Source organism: Tachyglossus aculeatus, chromosome 23 (assembly GCF_015852505.1).
Source record: "Tachyglossus aculeatus isolate mTacAcu1 chromosome 23, mTacAcu1.pri, whole genome shotgun sequence".
In the NCBI taxonomy this organism is placed as follows: Eukaryota; Metazoa; Chordata; class Mammalia; order Monotremata; family Tachyglossidae; genus Tachyglossus; species Tachyglossus aculeatus.
The window spans coordinates 38,574,757-38,590,371 of NC_052088.1; the positions used below are offsets into that span (position 1 = coordinate 38,574,757).

Sequence of the window (15,615 nt, forward strand, 5' to 3'; positions counted from 1 at the left end):
GAGGGTTGACCCTCGCCCTCAAAGCCCGGGCGAACACCGAGATCCCATCGGCGACGATCCCGCCTGGCCGTTGGACGCGGTTTGGCCCGGAATGGGACTCGACGACCCTCTTCGAGAAGTCACCCGGCATCCCGGGAAGGATGCCGATTTCCAAGGCGGCGAGGGGGCCTTCGGGTGGGCGCGAAACTCGACGCCGTTATCATCTCCAGAGCTCCCGCCGGCCTCCGTTCGGATCTTGCCTTTCGGTTGCTCGGGAGCCGGGCCGGACAACGTCCGGCCGGGAAAAGCGCAACCTCCTGGCGGCTTCCGTCGGACGAAAATCTCCCATCGCGTGACCTCCGTGGGTCCAGGCCCCTCGGGCCACAGGGCATTCATTCATTCGTATTTAATGAGCGCTTACGGTGTGCAGAGCGCTGTACTAAGCGCTTGGGAAGTCCAAGTTGGCAACATCTAGAGACAGTCCCTACCCAACAGCGGGCTCACGGTCTAGAAGGGGGAGACGGACGACAAAATTCCCGTTTGGGAATTCCAGACGGCCAGCTGCCCTTCTTCGGCCCGGGGCCGCAGCGGCTCCTGGAAGACGCTGAGGGTTACAGAGTTTCCGTGCCGCCACCGGCTCGGTAGCCGGGTAACAATGCGGAGATTGAGGGGCCGCTGGTTGCGAGGCAATGGACTGGACACGATTGATTGATTGATTAAGCGCTTACTCTGTGCAAAGCACTGTTCTAAGCACTGGGGAGGTGACAAGGTGATCAGGTTGTCCCACATGGGGCTCACAGTCTTAATCCCCACTTTACAGATGAGGTCACTGAGGCACAGAGAAGTTGACCAGGTGATCAGGCTGTCCCGCGTGGGGCTCACAGTCATCATCCCCATTTTACAGATGAGGGAACTGAGGCGCCGAGAAGTTAAGCGACTTGCCCAAGGTCACACAGCAGGCATGTGGTCGATCGGAACGACAAGTCACGAGTCATCGCTCCGGCGGCCTCCTCCAGGCCCAGCGACCTGGATGATGATGATGATGGCGTTTGTTAAGCGCTTACTATGTGCAAAGCACCGTTATCAGTGCCGGGGAGGTTACAAGGTGATCAGGTTGCCCCACGGGAGGCTCGCAGTCTTCACCCCCATTTTACAGATGAGGCAACTAAGGCCCGGAGAAGTGAAGTGCATTTATTTATTTATTTATTTATTTTACTTTGTTAGTATGTTTGGTTTTGTTCTCTGTCTCCCCCTTCTAGACTGTAAGCCCGCTGTTGGGTAGGGACCGTCTCTATAGGCTGCCGACTTGTACTTCCCAAGCGCTTAGTATAGTGCTCTGTACACAGTAAGCGCTCAATAAATACGATTGATTGATTGATTGATTGAAGTGACTCACCCAAAGTCACCCAGCTGACAATCGGCAGAGCTGGCATTCGAACCCATGACCTCTGACTCCGAAGCCCGGGCTCTTTCTCCACTGAGCCACGCCGCTTCTCAGTCTTCATCCCCATTTTCCAGATGAGGCAACTGAGGCCCAGAGAAGTGAAGTGGCTTGCCCAAAGTCACCCAGCTGACAAGTGGAGGAGCCGGGATTGGAACCCATGACCTCTGACCCCAAAGCTCGGGCTCTTCCCATCGAGCCACGCCCTTTGAGGGCTGGGATCGTGTCTGCCTCGCCCGAATGCTAACTACGGTGCTCCGCACGCTGTAAGCGGTCCGATAACTCTCCTTTTCGTAGAAACTACAGGAGAAGCGCGTGCTAAAATCCAACTCATTTTCCAGTTTATTCACCCTTTGAGGGCTGAGATCGTGTCTGTCTCGTCCGAATGCTAAGCGGTCCGATAACTCTCCTTTTCCTAGCAACTACGGGAGAAACACGTGCTCAAATCCAACTCATTTTCCAGTTTATTCACCTTTTGAGGGCTGGGATTGTGTCTGTCTTGTCCGAATGCTAAGCGGTCCGATAACTCTCCTTTTCCTAGCAACTACGGGAGAAACACGTGCTCAAATCCAACTCATTTTCCAGTTTATTCACCCTTTGAGGGCTGGAATTGTGTCTGCCTCGCCCGAATGCTAACTACGATGCTCCGCACGCTGTAAGCGGTCCGATAACTCTCCTTTTCGTAGCAACTACGGGAGAAACGCGTGCTAAAATCCAACTCGTTTTCCAGTTTATTCACCCTTTGAGGGCTGGGATCGTGTCTGCCTCGCCCGAATGCTAAGCGGTCCGATAACTCTCCTTTTCCTAGCAACTACAGGAGAAACGCGTGCTCAAATCCAACTCGTTTTCCAGTTTATTTACCCTTTGAGGGCTGGGATCGTGTCTGCCTCGCCCGAATGCTAAGCGGTCCGATAACTCTCCTTTTCGTAGAAACTAGGGGAGAAACGCGTGCTAAAAATCCAACTCCTTTTCCAGTTTATTCACCCTTTGAGGGCTGGGATCGTGTCTGCCTCGCCCGAATGCTAACTCCGCACGCCATAAGCGGTCCGATAACTCTCCTTTTCGTAGCAACTACGGGAGAAACGCGTGCCAAAATCCAACTCCTTTTCCAGTTTATTCACCCTTTGAGGGCTGGGATCGTGTCTGCCTCGCCCGAATGCTAACTCCGCATGCCGTAAGCGGTCCGATAACTCTCCTTTTCGTAGCAACTACGGGAGAAACGCGTGCCAAAATCCAACTCGTTTTCCAATTTATTCACCCTTTGAGGGCTGGGATCGTGTCTGTCTCACCCGAATGCTAAGCGGTCCGATAACTCTCCTTTTCCTAGCAACTACGGGAGAAACATGTGCTCAAATCCAACTCCTTTTCCAGTTTATTCACCCTTTGAGGGCTGGGATCGTGTCTGCCTCGCCCGAATGCTAATTACGGTGCTCCGCAAGCTGTAAGCGGTCCGATAACTCTCCTTTTCGTAGCAACTACGGCAGAAACGAGTGCTCAAATCCAACTCATTTTCCAGTTTATTCACCCTTTGAGGGCTGGGATCGTGTCTGCCTTGCCCGAATGCTAACTACGGTGCTCCGCACGCTGTAAGCGGTCCGATAACTCTCCTTTTCGTAGCAACTACGGGAGAAACGCGTGCTAAAATCCAACTCATTTTCCAGTTTATTCACTCGCACGGGCATTAAAAAAAGACCCTCTTGGATTTCCCCAGGAAGACCCAGAGATTTCATCTGTCTGGACACCCACCGACATTTAAATATCAATCAACTTGGACTTCCCAAGCGCTTGCTCTGCACACAGTAAGCGCTCAAGAAATACGACTGAATGAATCAATCAATCGTATTTACTGAGTGCTTACTGTGTGCAGAGCACTGTACTAAGCGCTTGGAAAGTACAAGTTGGTTAAAAAAAAGACCACCTTGGATATCCCCAGGAAGACCCAGAGATTTCATCTGTCTGGACTCCCGCCGACATTTAAAGATCAATCAACTTGGACTTCCCAAGCGCTTGGTCCGGTGCTCTGCGCACAGTAAGCGCTCAATAAATACGATTGAATGAATCAATCAAGGCCAAACGCGGCTTGGCCAGGGTGGCTCCTGGGGCCGGACACGCTCCAGGAATGAATCAATCGTATTTATTGAGCGCTTACTGTGTGCAGAGCACCGGACCAAGTGCTTGGGAAGTACAAGTTGGTTAAGAAAAGACCCCCTTGGATTTCCCCAGGAAGACCCGGAGATTTCATCTGTCTGGACTCCCGCCGACGTTTAAAGATCAATCAACTTGGACTTCCCAAGCGCTTGGTACAGTGCTCTGCGCACAGTAAGCGCTCAATAAATACGATTGATTCATTCAATCGTATTTATTGAGCGCTTACTGTGCGCAGAGCACTGTACCAAGCGCTTGGGAAGTACAAGTTGGTTAAAAAAAGAGCACCTTGGATTTCCCCAGGAAGACCCAGAGATTTCATCTGTCTGGACTCCCGCCGACATTTAAAGAGCAATCAACTTGGACTTCCCAAGCGCTTGGTACAGTGCTCCGCGCACAGTAAGCGCTCAATAAATATGACTGAATAAATCGTATTTATTCAGCGCTTACTGTGTGCACAGCGCCGTACTAAGCGCTTGGGAAGTCCAAGTTGGCAACACAGAGAGACGGTCCCTACCCAACAGTGGGCTCACAGTCTAAAACGATGGATGAACGAATGAATTACATGCTAAAAATGACTCCGTGTTTATGCACGAACAAATTCATCCTTCCAGTGAGGTCTAACCGTCCTCTGAGAAGGTTCCCTACGTATTCGCAGCAGCCGAGGTCGCAGAACACCCATATCTGGCCCACGGGCCTCTGGATGGTGGCGTTGCAGGAGGGGAGCTGGCCGCGCCTGATGAGCCGGTTCAGCTTCACCCAAACGTCCTCGAGCGCCTGGCCGCCGCAGGCCGACGGCTCCACGGTCCACCGGGCCCGGCTGAGCAAATGCAGCCGGAGCCCCGCTAAACGGCTCCGCAGTCCTTCGGAAAGGCCAAACGTGGCTTGGCCGGGGCGGCTCCTGGGGCCGGACATGCTCCAGGACCGTGTCAGCTGCTTCGGGGCCGGGGGACCGGGCCGGCCGCGGTCCCCCTCCGTCCGGGCCCGGCCGAGCCGCCGCCTCTTCGCCACGTCGGGCCGGAATTCAAGGAGGTGGTCCGTGCAGTCGTAGCTGCGGGGTCCGGCCGCGGACGCCGGGCCGGGCGGCTCGGGGGGCCGGGCGTCCTCCTCCGCGACGGGCGGCGGCGACCGCTGAGGCTTGAGGGGCCGCGCGTCCGGCCCGCCCGGGAACCAGGGTGTGAACTTCCCGGCCGGCCGCGCGGGAAAGGCCCCGACCGCTTCCTCGGCCATCCTCTGGAAGCGGGCGGGATCCGCCGCCTCGCCCGGCCGGTGGTGCACGATGACCTCCGCGGCCATCCTCGGGACGGATGGAGGGAGGGAGGGGGCGGCGGGGCCTCGTTTTCCCCTCCACGGCGGGCACCGATCAGGAGGGAACGCGACCTACAGCGGGGTACGAATACGACACGCTCACTCTCCCGCCTTACCAGCCGATGGTACTTACTGAGCGCCTCGGCAGCGCGGCTCAGTGCAGAGAGCCCGCGCTCGGGCCCGCTGTTGGGTAGGGACCGTCTCTAGATGTTGCCAACTTGGACTCCCCAAACGCTCTGCACGCAGGAAGCGCTCGATGAATCCGATCGATTGATTGAGTCAGAGGCCGTGGGTTCTAATCCCAGCTCCGCCAATTAATAATAATGGCATTTATTAAGCGCTCACTATGCGCAAGGTCCCATGGCGGGCCTACCTCAATGGCAGCCGCTGAGGGAAGGCGTAGAAAGGGCCCGCTTTCGCCTTATTCGCCCTGTAAACCCGCCAAAAAACTCACAAAAGTGGCTCAGTAGAAAGAGCTCGGGCTTGGGAGTCAGGTCATGTGTTCAAATCCCGATTCTACCAATTAGTTGCGTGACTTTAGGCAAGTCACTTCACTTCTCTGGGCCTCAGTGACCTCATCTGTAAAGTGGGGATGAAGACTGTGAGCCCCACCGTGGGACAACCTGATCATCTTGTAACTTCCCCAGCGCTTAGAACAGTGCTTTGCACATAGTAAGCGCTTAACAAATGCCATCATTATTATTAGTCTATTCTCTGGCCTCAGTGACCTCATCTGTAAAATGAGGGTGAAGACTGTGAGCCCCCCAGGGGACAACCTGATCATCTTGTACTCTCCCCAGTGCTTAAAACAGTGCTTTGCACATAGTAAGCGCTTAATAAATGCCATTATTATTATTATTATTATTATTCTAAGTGCTGGGGAGGTTACAAGGCGGTCAGGTTGTCCCACGGGGGGCTCACGGTCTTCTTCCCCATTTTACAGATGAGGGAAATGAGGCCCAGAGAAGTGAATCAATCAATCAATCAGTCATATTTATTGAGCGCTTACTGTGTGCACAGCACTGTACTAGGCGCTTGGGAAGGAAAAGTCGGCAACGTAAAGCGACAGTCCCAACCCACCGACGGGCTCACGGTCTAGAAGGGGGGAGACAGACGACAAAACCAAACACGTGGAAGGGTGTCGAGCTGTCAGAACAAATACAACGACAGCTAGATGCACATTGTGAACGAAATAAATAGAATAGTAAATATGAGGAGGATGTTCCAGGATAATCATAATAATGATGGCATTTATTAAGCGCTTACTATGGGCAAAGCGCTGTTCTAAGCGCTGCCAATCTGGACTTCCCAAGCGCTTGGTCCAGTGCTCTGCCCACAGTAAGCGCTCAATAAATACGATTGCTGCTGCTGATGATGATAATAATAATGATGGCATTTATTAAGCACTTACTATGTGCAAAGCGCTGTTCTAAGCGCTGCCAACTTGGACTTCCCAAGCGCTTAGTCCAGTGCTCTGCCCACAGTAAGCGCTCAATAAATACGATTGCTGCTGCTGATGATGATAATAATAATAATGATGGCATTTATTAAGTGCTTACTATGTGCAAAACGCTGTTCTAAGCGCTGCCAACTTGTACTTCCCAAGCGCTTAGTCCAGTGCTCTGCCCACAGTAAGCACTCAATAAATACGATTGCTGCTGCTGCTGATGATAATAATAATGATGGCATTTACTAAGCGCTTACTATGTGCAAAGCGCTGTTCTAAGCGCTGCCAATTTGTACTTCCCAAGCACTTAGTCCAGTGCTCTCCCACAGTAAGTACTCAATAAATACGATTGCTGATGATAATAATAATAATGATGGCATTTATTAAGTGCTGTTCTAAGCGCTGCCAATTTGTACTTCCCAAGCGCTTAGTACAGTGCTCTGCACATAGTAAGCGCTCAATAAATACGATTGATGATGATGATGATGAAAATAATAATGATGGTATTTATTAAGCGCTTACTATGTGCAAAGTGCTGTTCTAAGCGCTGCCAACTTGGACTTCCCAAGCGCTTAGTCCAGTGCTCTGCCCACAGTAAGCGCTCAATAAACACGATTGATTGATTGATTGATTGAGCACTGCTCTAAGGATGTGGGGGAGAGGTCGGCGGCGAGGCAGACGGATGCTCTCGTAGGGGAATTTCGCCGACAGCGGTGTCACCGTGGAATTGTGCGTCCGGATCGAGGGCGACGTGATGCCGGAAAAACGTCCGCGCGTCCCGGCCCCCCGGGCAGTGCCATCGAGGCACGGGCAGCCCAGCGCGAGTTTCGCTCAGTGCAAGGTTCGGCGCTCAACTGACCGCGAGCCCGCTGTTCATCATCATCAATCGTATTTATTGAGCGCTTACTATGTGCAGAGCACTGTACTAAGCGCTTGAATTGCCTGTTGGGTAGGGTAGTTAATGCTTGTTGGGTAGGGACCGTCTCTATATGCTGCCAACTTGGACTTCCCAAGCGCTTAGTATAGTGCTCTGCACATAGTAAGCGCTCGATACGATTGATTGATTGATTGATGGCAGTTCCCCTGCGTCATTCATTCATTCATTCATTCAATCGAGCGCTTACTGCGTGCGGAGCACTGGACTAAGCGCTGTCGTCCGCTCCCGCTGAGAAAGCCCCGACCGCGTTCGCGACGGGAGCCCGGGAACGCGCCCCGATCAGCACCCGGCTCGTGAAAGCGCAACCTCGAACGCGCAACCGAATAATAATAATGACGATGGCGTTTGTTAAGCGCTTACTCTGTGCAAAGCGCTGTTCTAAGCGCTGGGAAGGTTACAAGGCTGTCCCACGGGGGGCTCACAGTCTTCATCCCCATTTTACAGATGAGGGAACTGAGGCCCAGAGAAGTGACGTGACTGGCCCAAAGTCACCCAGCTGAGAGGGGGCGGAGGGGGGATTTGAACCCACGACCTCCGACTCCAAAGCCCGGGCTCTTTCCGCTGAGCCGCGCTGCTTCTCTGACGGGACCGACGGGGTTTCTCCTCTTAGAATCAATCAATCGTATTTACTGAGCGCTTACTATGTGCACAGCACTGTACTAAGCGCTTGGGAAGTACAAATCGGCAACATAGAGAGACGGTCCCTACCCAACAGTGGGCTCACAGTCTAAAAGGGGGAGACAGAGATCAAAACCAAACATACTAACAAAATAAAATAAATAGGATAGATACGGACAAGTAGAATAAATAAATAGAGTAATAAATATGTACAAATATATATCCATATATCCAGGTGCTGTGGGGAAGGGAAGGAGGTAAGATGGGGGGATGGAGAGGGGGGCGAGGGGGAGAGGAAGGAAGGGGCTCAGTCTGGGAAGAAGCGGGAGCGGCCGAGAGGTACTTGAAAACGCTCTCGTCCGCCACCGCAGCTGGTCCACGGCTCCCAACACAACTCCTGCTGTACTGGACGCAAACCCCCCGGCTCGGCGGGGGGGTACTTTTTGGGCACCTCCCTGCTGGGGCAGAAGCGACTTCCAGGCTGGTGGACGACACCGAGGATCGAGGATTTTTAGACTGTGAGCCCACTGTTGGGTAGGGACCGTCTCTATACGTTGCCAAGTTGGACTTCCCGAGCGCTTAGTACAGTGCTCTGCACACAGTAAGCGCTCAATAAATACGGTTGATGATGATGATTAAGGATGCCCCGACAGACTTCCAGACACAGCACGCGTTCTCCCCCGGAACGGCACGGCAGCCTCCGACTGGGATCGATTGCGTGTTTCTGCTTCCCAAGCGCTCAGTACAGTGCCCTGCCCACGGTAAGCGCTCCATAAATACGACTGAATGAATGTTTGCCGACTAGTTGATGCTATTGAACGGATACCTGGGTACTAAACGCTTGGGAGGGAGCAGACGGGCTAGCGGGAGGACTAAGCCCACTGTTGGGTAGGGACCGTCTGTACATGTTGCCAACTTGTACTTCCCAAGCGCTTAGTACAGCGCTCTGCACACAGTAAGCGCTCAATAAAATACGATTGATTGATTCATTGATTGATTAAAGGCCAGGAGAGAAGGTGGCCCAGTCGGGTGAGGTTGCCGGAGCCGGGGTGAAAGGGGCCGGAGAGAGCAGTAATGGTAATAATAATAATGATGATGGCATTTATTAGGCGCTTACTATGTGCAAAGCACTGTTCTAAGCGCTGGGAAGATTAAGCACAGCCTTAATCCCTACTTCACAGATGAGGGAACTGAGGCACAGAGAAGTTACTATTCTATTTATTTTACTAATATGTTTTGTTTTGTCGTCTGTCTCCCCCTTCCAGACTGTGAGCCCGCTGTTGGGTAGGGACCGTCTCTAGGTGTTGCCAACTTAGACTTTCCAAGCGCCTAGTACAGAGCTCTGCACACAGTAAGCGCTCAATAAATACGATTGAATGAATGACCATCTCTATATGTTGCCAACTTGTACTTCCCAAGCGCCTAGTACAGTGCTCTGCGCACAGTAAGCTCTCAATAAATACGCTTGAATGAATGAGTGAATAAATGACCGTCTCTATATGTTGCCAACTTGCACTTCCCAGGCGCTTAGTGCAGTGCTTTGCACAGTAAGCGCTCAATAAATATGACTGAATGGATGAATGAAGGAATGAATGACCGTCTCTATATGCTGCCAACTTGTACTTCCCAAACGCTTAGTCCAGTGCTCTGCACACAGTAAGCGCTCAATAAATACGATTGAATGAATGAATGACCGTCTCTATATGTTACCAACTTGTACTTCCCAAGCGCCTAGTACAATGCTCTGTGCACAGTAAGCGTTCAATAAGTATGATTGAATGAATGAATGACCGTTTCTAGATGTTGCCAACTTGTACTTCCCAGGCGCTTAGTGCAGTGCTCTGCGCACAGTAAGCCCTCAGTAAATACGATTGAATGAATGAATGACCATCTCTATATGTTGCCAACTTGTACTTCCCAAGCACCTAGGACAGTGCTCTGCACACAATAAGTGCTCAATAAATACGATCGAATGAATGAATGACCATCTCCATATGTTGCCAACTTGTACTTCCCAAGCGCCTAGTACAGTGCTCTGCACACGGTAAGCACTCAATAAATACCACTGAATGAGTGAATGAATGACCATCTCTAGATGTTGCCAACTTGTACTTGGCAGGCGCTTAGTGCAGTGCTCTGAACACAGTAAGCGCTCAATAAATACGATTGAATGAATGAGTGAATGAATGACCGTCTCTAGATGTTGCCAACTTGTACTTCCCAAGCGCCTAGCCCAGGTCTCTGCGCACAGTAAGCGATCAAGAAATGAGTGAATGAATGAGTGAATGAATAACCGTCTCTATATGTTGCCAACTTGTACTTCCCAAGCACCTAGTACAGTGCTCTGCGCACAGTAAGCGCTCAATAAATATGATCGACTGAATGAATGACCATCTCTATATGTTGCCACCTTGTACTTCCCAAGCGCCTCGTACAGTGCTCTGCGCACAGTAAGCGCTCAATAGATACGATTGAATGAATGAATAAATGAATGACCGTCTCTAGATGTTGCCAACTTGTACTTCCCAGGCGCTTAGTGCAGTGCTCTGAACAAAGTAAGCGCTCAATAAATACGATTGAATGAATGAGTGAATGAATGACCGTCTCTAGATGTTGCCAACTTGTACTTCCCAAGTGCCTAGTACAGTGCTCTGCGCACAGCAAGCACTCAAGAAATATGATTGAATGAATGAGTGAATGAATGACCGTCTCTATATGTTGCCAACTTGTACTTCCCAGGCGCCTAGTCCAGTGCTCTGCGCACAGTAAGCGCTCAAAAAATACGACTGAATGAATGAACGACCGTCTCTCTATGTTGCCAACTTGTAGTTCCCCAGTGCTTAGTGCAGTGCTCTGCGCACAGTAAGCGCTCAATACGCTTGAATGAATGACCGTCTCTAGATGTTGCCAACTTGTACTTCCCCAGCGCTTAGTCCAGTGCTCTGCACACAGTAAGCGCTCAATGAATACGAGTGAATGAAATGGCAGCATTAATGAATGAATCCCCACTTTCCAGATGCATGAAATGGCAGCATTAATGAGTGAATCCCCGCTTTCCAGATTCATGAAATGGCAGCATTATTGAATGAATCCCCACTTTCCAGATGCATGAAATGGCAGCATTAATGAATGAATCCCCATTTTCCAGATTCATGAAATGGCACCATTACTGAATGAATCCCCACTTTCCAGATTCATGAACTGGCGACATTAATGAACGAATCCCCATTTTCCAGATTCATGAACTGGCAGCATTAATGAATGAATCCCCACTTTCCAGATTCATGAAATGGCAGCATTATTGAATAAATCCCCATTTTCCAGATTCATGAAATGGCAGCATTATTGAATGAATCATCCTCATCATCATCATCAATCGTATTTATTGAGCGCTTACTATGTGCAGAGCACTGTACTAAGCGCTTGGGAAGCACAAATTGGCAACATATAGAGACAGTCCCTACCCAGCAGTGGGCTCACAGTCTAAAAGGGGGGAGACAGAAAACAAAACCAAACATACTAACAAAATAAAATAAATAGAATAGATAGGTACAAGTAAAATAAATAGAGTAATAAATATGTACAAACATCTATCCATATATACAGGTGCTGTGGGGAAGGGAAGGAGGTAAGAAGGGGGGTGGAGAGGGCGAGAGGAAGGAAGGGGCTCAGTGTGGGAAGGCCTCCTGGAGGAGGTGAGCTCTCAGCAGGGCCTTGAAGGGAGGAAGAGAGCGATGACTCCCCATTTTCCAGATGCATGAAATGGCAGCATTATTGAATGAATCCCCACTTTCCAGATTCATGAACTGGCAGCATTAATGAATGAATCCCCGCTTTCCAGATTCATGAACTGGCAGCATTAATGAATGAATCCCCGCTTTCCAGATTCATGAACTGGCAGCATTACTGAACGAATCCCCCTTTTCCAGATTCATGAAATGGCAGCATTAATGAATGAATCCCCGCTTTCCAGATTCATGAACTGGCAGCATTATTGAATGAATCCCCACTTTCCAGATTCATGAGCTGGCATTAATGAACGAATCCCCACTTTCCAGATTCATGAAATGGCAGCATTAATGAATGAATCCCCGCTTTCCAGATTCATGAACTGGCAGCATTAATGAACGAATCCCCCTTTTCCAGACGATGCTGGTGTCTCTGCGGCGTTTCTCGCTGTCCAGGCCCTCATCGCCCCCCGCCCCGGAGACTCCATCATCGATCGTACTTACTGAGCGCTTACTGCGTGCAGAATAATATTTATTTATTACACATATTTATTTATTTATTTTTATTATTTATTTATATTTATTACACATATTTATTACTCTATTTATTTATTTATTTTACTTGTACATACCTATCCTATTTATTTTATTTTGTTGGTATGTTTGGGTTTGTTCTCTGTCTCCCCCTTTTAGACTGCGAGCCCACTGTTGGGTAGGGACTGTCTCTATATGTTGCCAATTTGGACTTCCCAAGCGCTTAGTCCAGTGCTCTGCACACAGTAAGCGCTCAATAAATACGATTGATGATGATGATGCAGAGCACTGGACTAAGCGCTGGGGAAGAACAAGCTGGCAACATCTAAAGACGGTCCCTATAGAGAAGAGCCCCGGGGCTGTTGACGGACGGACGGACGTTACCTTTCAGCGCCAACAGGTGCTCCTGTTTGGGCGGGTTGACCTCCATCTTGGCCGGCGGCCCTTCGCCTCAGCCCCTACGGAAGCCGTTCGGGTCAAACTAGGTGCGTCCACCTCATTCGCTACGGAGGCCGGTCGGGACCAACTAGGTGCGTCCGCCTCTGCCCCTACGGCGGCCGTCCGGGACAAACTAGATCCGTCCTTCTCAGCCGCTACGGAGGCCGTTCGGGACAAACTAGGTGCGTCCGCCTCCGTTGCTACGGAGGCCGTTCGGAACAAACTAGATCCATCCGCCTCAAGCCGCTACGGAGGCCGTTCGGGACAAACTAGATCCGTCCGCCTCAAGCCGCTAAGGAGGACGATTGGAACAAACTAGATCATCATCAATCGTATTTATTGAGCGCTTACTATGTGTGGAGCACTGTACTAAGCGCTTGGGAAGTACAAATTGGCAACATATAGAGACGGTCCCTACCCAACAGTGGGCTCACAGTCTAAAAGGGGGGAGACAGAGAACCAAACCAAACATACTAACAAAATGAAATAAATAGAATAGATATCATCATCATCATCATCAATCGTATTTATTGAGCGCTTACTATGTGCGGAGCGCTGTACTAAGCACTTGGGAAGTACAAATTGGCAACATAGAGAGACAGTCCCTACCCAACAGTGGGCTCACAGTATAGAAGGGGGAGACAGAGAACCAAACCAAACATACTAACAAAATAAAATAAATAGAATAGATATCATCATCATCATCATCAATCGTATTTATTGTGCGCTTACTATGTGCGGAGCACTGTACTAAGCGCTTGGGAAGTACAAATTGGCAACATACAGAGACGGTCCCTACCCAACAGTGGGCTCACAGTCTAAAAGGGGGGAGACAGAGAACAAACCAAACATACTAACAGGATAAAATAAGTAGAATAGATATCATCATCATCATCATCATCAATCGTATTCATTGAGCTCTTACTATGTGCAGAGCACTGTACTAAGCGCTTGGGAAGTACAAATTGGCAACATATAGAGACGGTCCCTACCCAACAGTGGGCTCACAGTCTAAAAGGGGGGAGACAGAGAACAAAACCAAACATACTAACAAAATAAAATCAATAGAATAGATATGTACAAGTAAAATAAATAGAGTAATAAATATGTACAAACATATATAGGTGCTGTGGGGAAGGGAAGGAGGTAAGATGGGGGGGATGGAGAGGGGGACGAGGGGGAGAGGAAGGAAGGGGCTCAGTGTGGGAAGGCCTCCTGGAGGAGGTGAGCTCTCAGCAGGGCCTTGAAGGGAGGAAGAGAGCGAGCTTGGCGGATGGGCAGAGGGATTGGGGGCATTCCAGGCCCGGGGGATGATCCGTCCGCCTCAGCCGCTACGGGGGCCGGTTGGGTCAAACCAGATCCTTTCTAAGCCCTACTGAGAGCTCACCTCCTCCAGGAGGCCTTCCCACACTGAGCCCCCTCCTTTCTCTCCCCCTCCTCACCTCATTCATTCATTCAATCGTATTCACTGCGCGCCTACTGTGTGCAGAGCACTGTACTAAGCGCTTGGGAAGTACAAGTTGACAACATAATAATAATAATAATAATAATAATGGCATTTATTAAGCACTTGCTATGTGCAAAGCACTGTTCTAAGCGCTGGGGATGTTACAAGGTGATCAGGTTGTCCCACGGGGGGCTCACAGTCTTAATCCCCATTTTACACATGAGGGAACTGAGGCCCAGAGAAGTGAAGTGACTTGCCCATATAATAATAATAATAATAATGTTGGTATTTGTTAAGTGCTTATTATGTGCAAAGCACTGTTCTAAGCGCTGGATAGAGACAGTCCCTACCCAACAGCGGGCTCACCCTCCCTACAGCACCTGTATATATGTATATATTTGTACGTATTTATTACTCTATTAATTTTATTTGTACATATTTATTCTATTTATTTTATTTTGTTAATACGTTTTGTTTTGTTGTCTGTCTTCCCCTTCTAGACTGTGAGCCCGTTGTTGGGTAGGGGCCGTCTCTATATGTTGCCAACTTGGACTTCCCAAGCGCTTAGTCCAGTGCTCTGCACATAGTAAGCGCTCAATAAATACGATCAAATGAATGAATGAATCTGTCTGCCTCAGCCGCTACGGAAGCCAGTCGGGACAAACTAGCTGGCATTTTGTTAAGCGCTTACTAAGTGCCAAGCGCTGTTCTAAGCGCTGGGAAGGTTACAAGGTGATCAGGTTGCCCCACGGGGGGCTCACAGTCTTCACCCCCATTTTACAGATGAGGGAACTGGGGCCCAGAGAAGTGAAGTGACTTACCCAAGGTCACACAGCTGACAATTCGTAGAGTCAGGATTTGAACGCATGACCTCTGACTCCCAAGCCCGTGCTCTTCCCAGTGAGACACGCTGCTTCCCTTAATAATAATAATAATAATAATGACATTTGTTAAGTGCTTACTATAATAATAATAATAATAATGACATTTATTAAGCGCTTACTATGTACAAAGCACTGTTCAAAGCGCTGGGGAGGTTACAAGGTGATCAGGTTGTCCCAAGGGGGGGGGCTCACAGTCTTAATCCCCATTTTACAGATGAGGTAACTGAGGCCCAGAGAAGTTCAATGACTTACCCAAAGTCACACAGCTCAGTGGCAGGAGTGGGATTTGAACCCATGACCTCTGACTCCAAAGCCCGGGCTCTTTCCACTGAACCACGCTGCTTCCCCAATGTGCAAAGCGCTGTTCTAAGCGCTGGAGGGGGAAACAAGGTGATCAGGTTGTCCCATGGGGGGCTCACAGGCTTCATCCCCATTTTACAGCTGAGGGAACTGAGGCCCAGAGAAGTTCAGTGACTTGCCCAAAGTCACACAGCTGACAAGTGGCCGGAGTGGGATTTGAACCCACGACCTCTGACTCCAAAGCCCGTGCTCTTCTCACTGAGCCACGACGCTTCCCTTAATAATAATAATGGCATTTTGTTAAGCGCTTACTATGTGCAAAGCACTGTTCTAAGTGCTGGAGGGGGACACAAGGTGATCAGGTTGTCCCACGGGGGGCTCACAGGCTTCATCCCCATTTTACAGATGA

The 15,615-nt window shown here is 50.0% G+C and overlaps 1 protein-coding gene across 4 annotated transcripts in view; it reads right to left on the minus strand.

Annotated features, from left to right (window-relative positions):
* Positions 1–14,876, minus strand: part of TRAPPC13 (trafficking protein particle complex 13) — a 51,312-nt gene extending 36,436 nt beyond the window's left edge. For 3 of the 4 annotated variants that reach the window (XM_038765533.1, XM_038765534.1, XM_038765532.1), the window contains exon 1: positions 12,522–12,744. In XM_038765533.1, the coding sequence (XP_038621461.1) occupies positions 12,522–12,567 (46 nt within the window). In that variant the 5' untranslated portion in view covers positions 12,568–12,744. Of the gene's footprint in view, positions 1–12,521; positions 12,745–14,843 lie in introns of those variants that run through there. The other variant, XM_038765538.1, reaches the window with a different exon arrangement.
* Between the last annotated feature and the right edge of the window lie 739 nt (positions 14,877–15,615).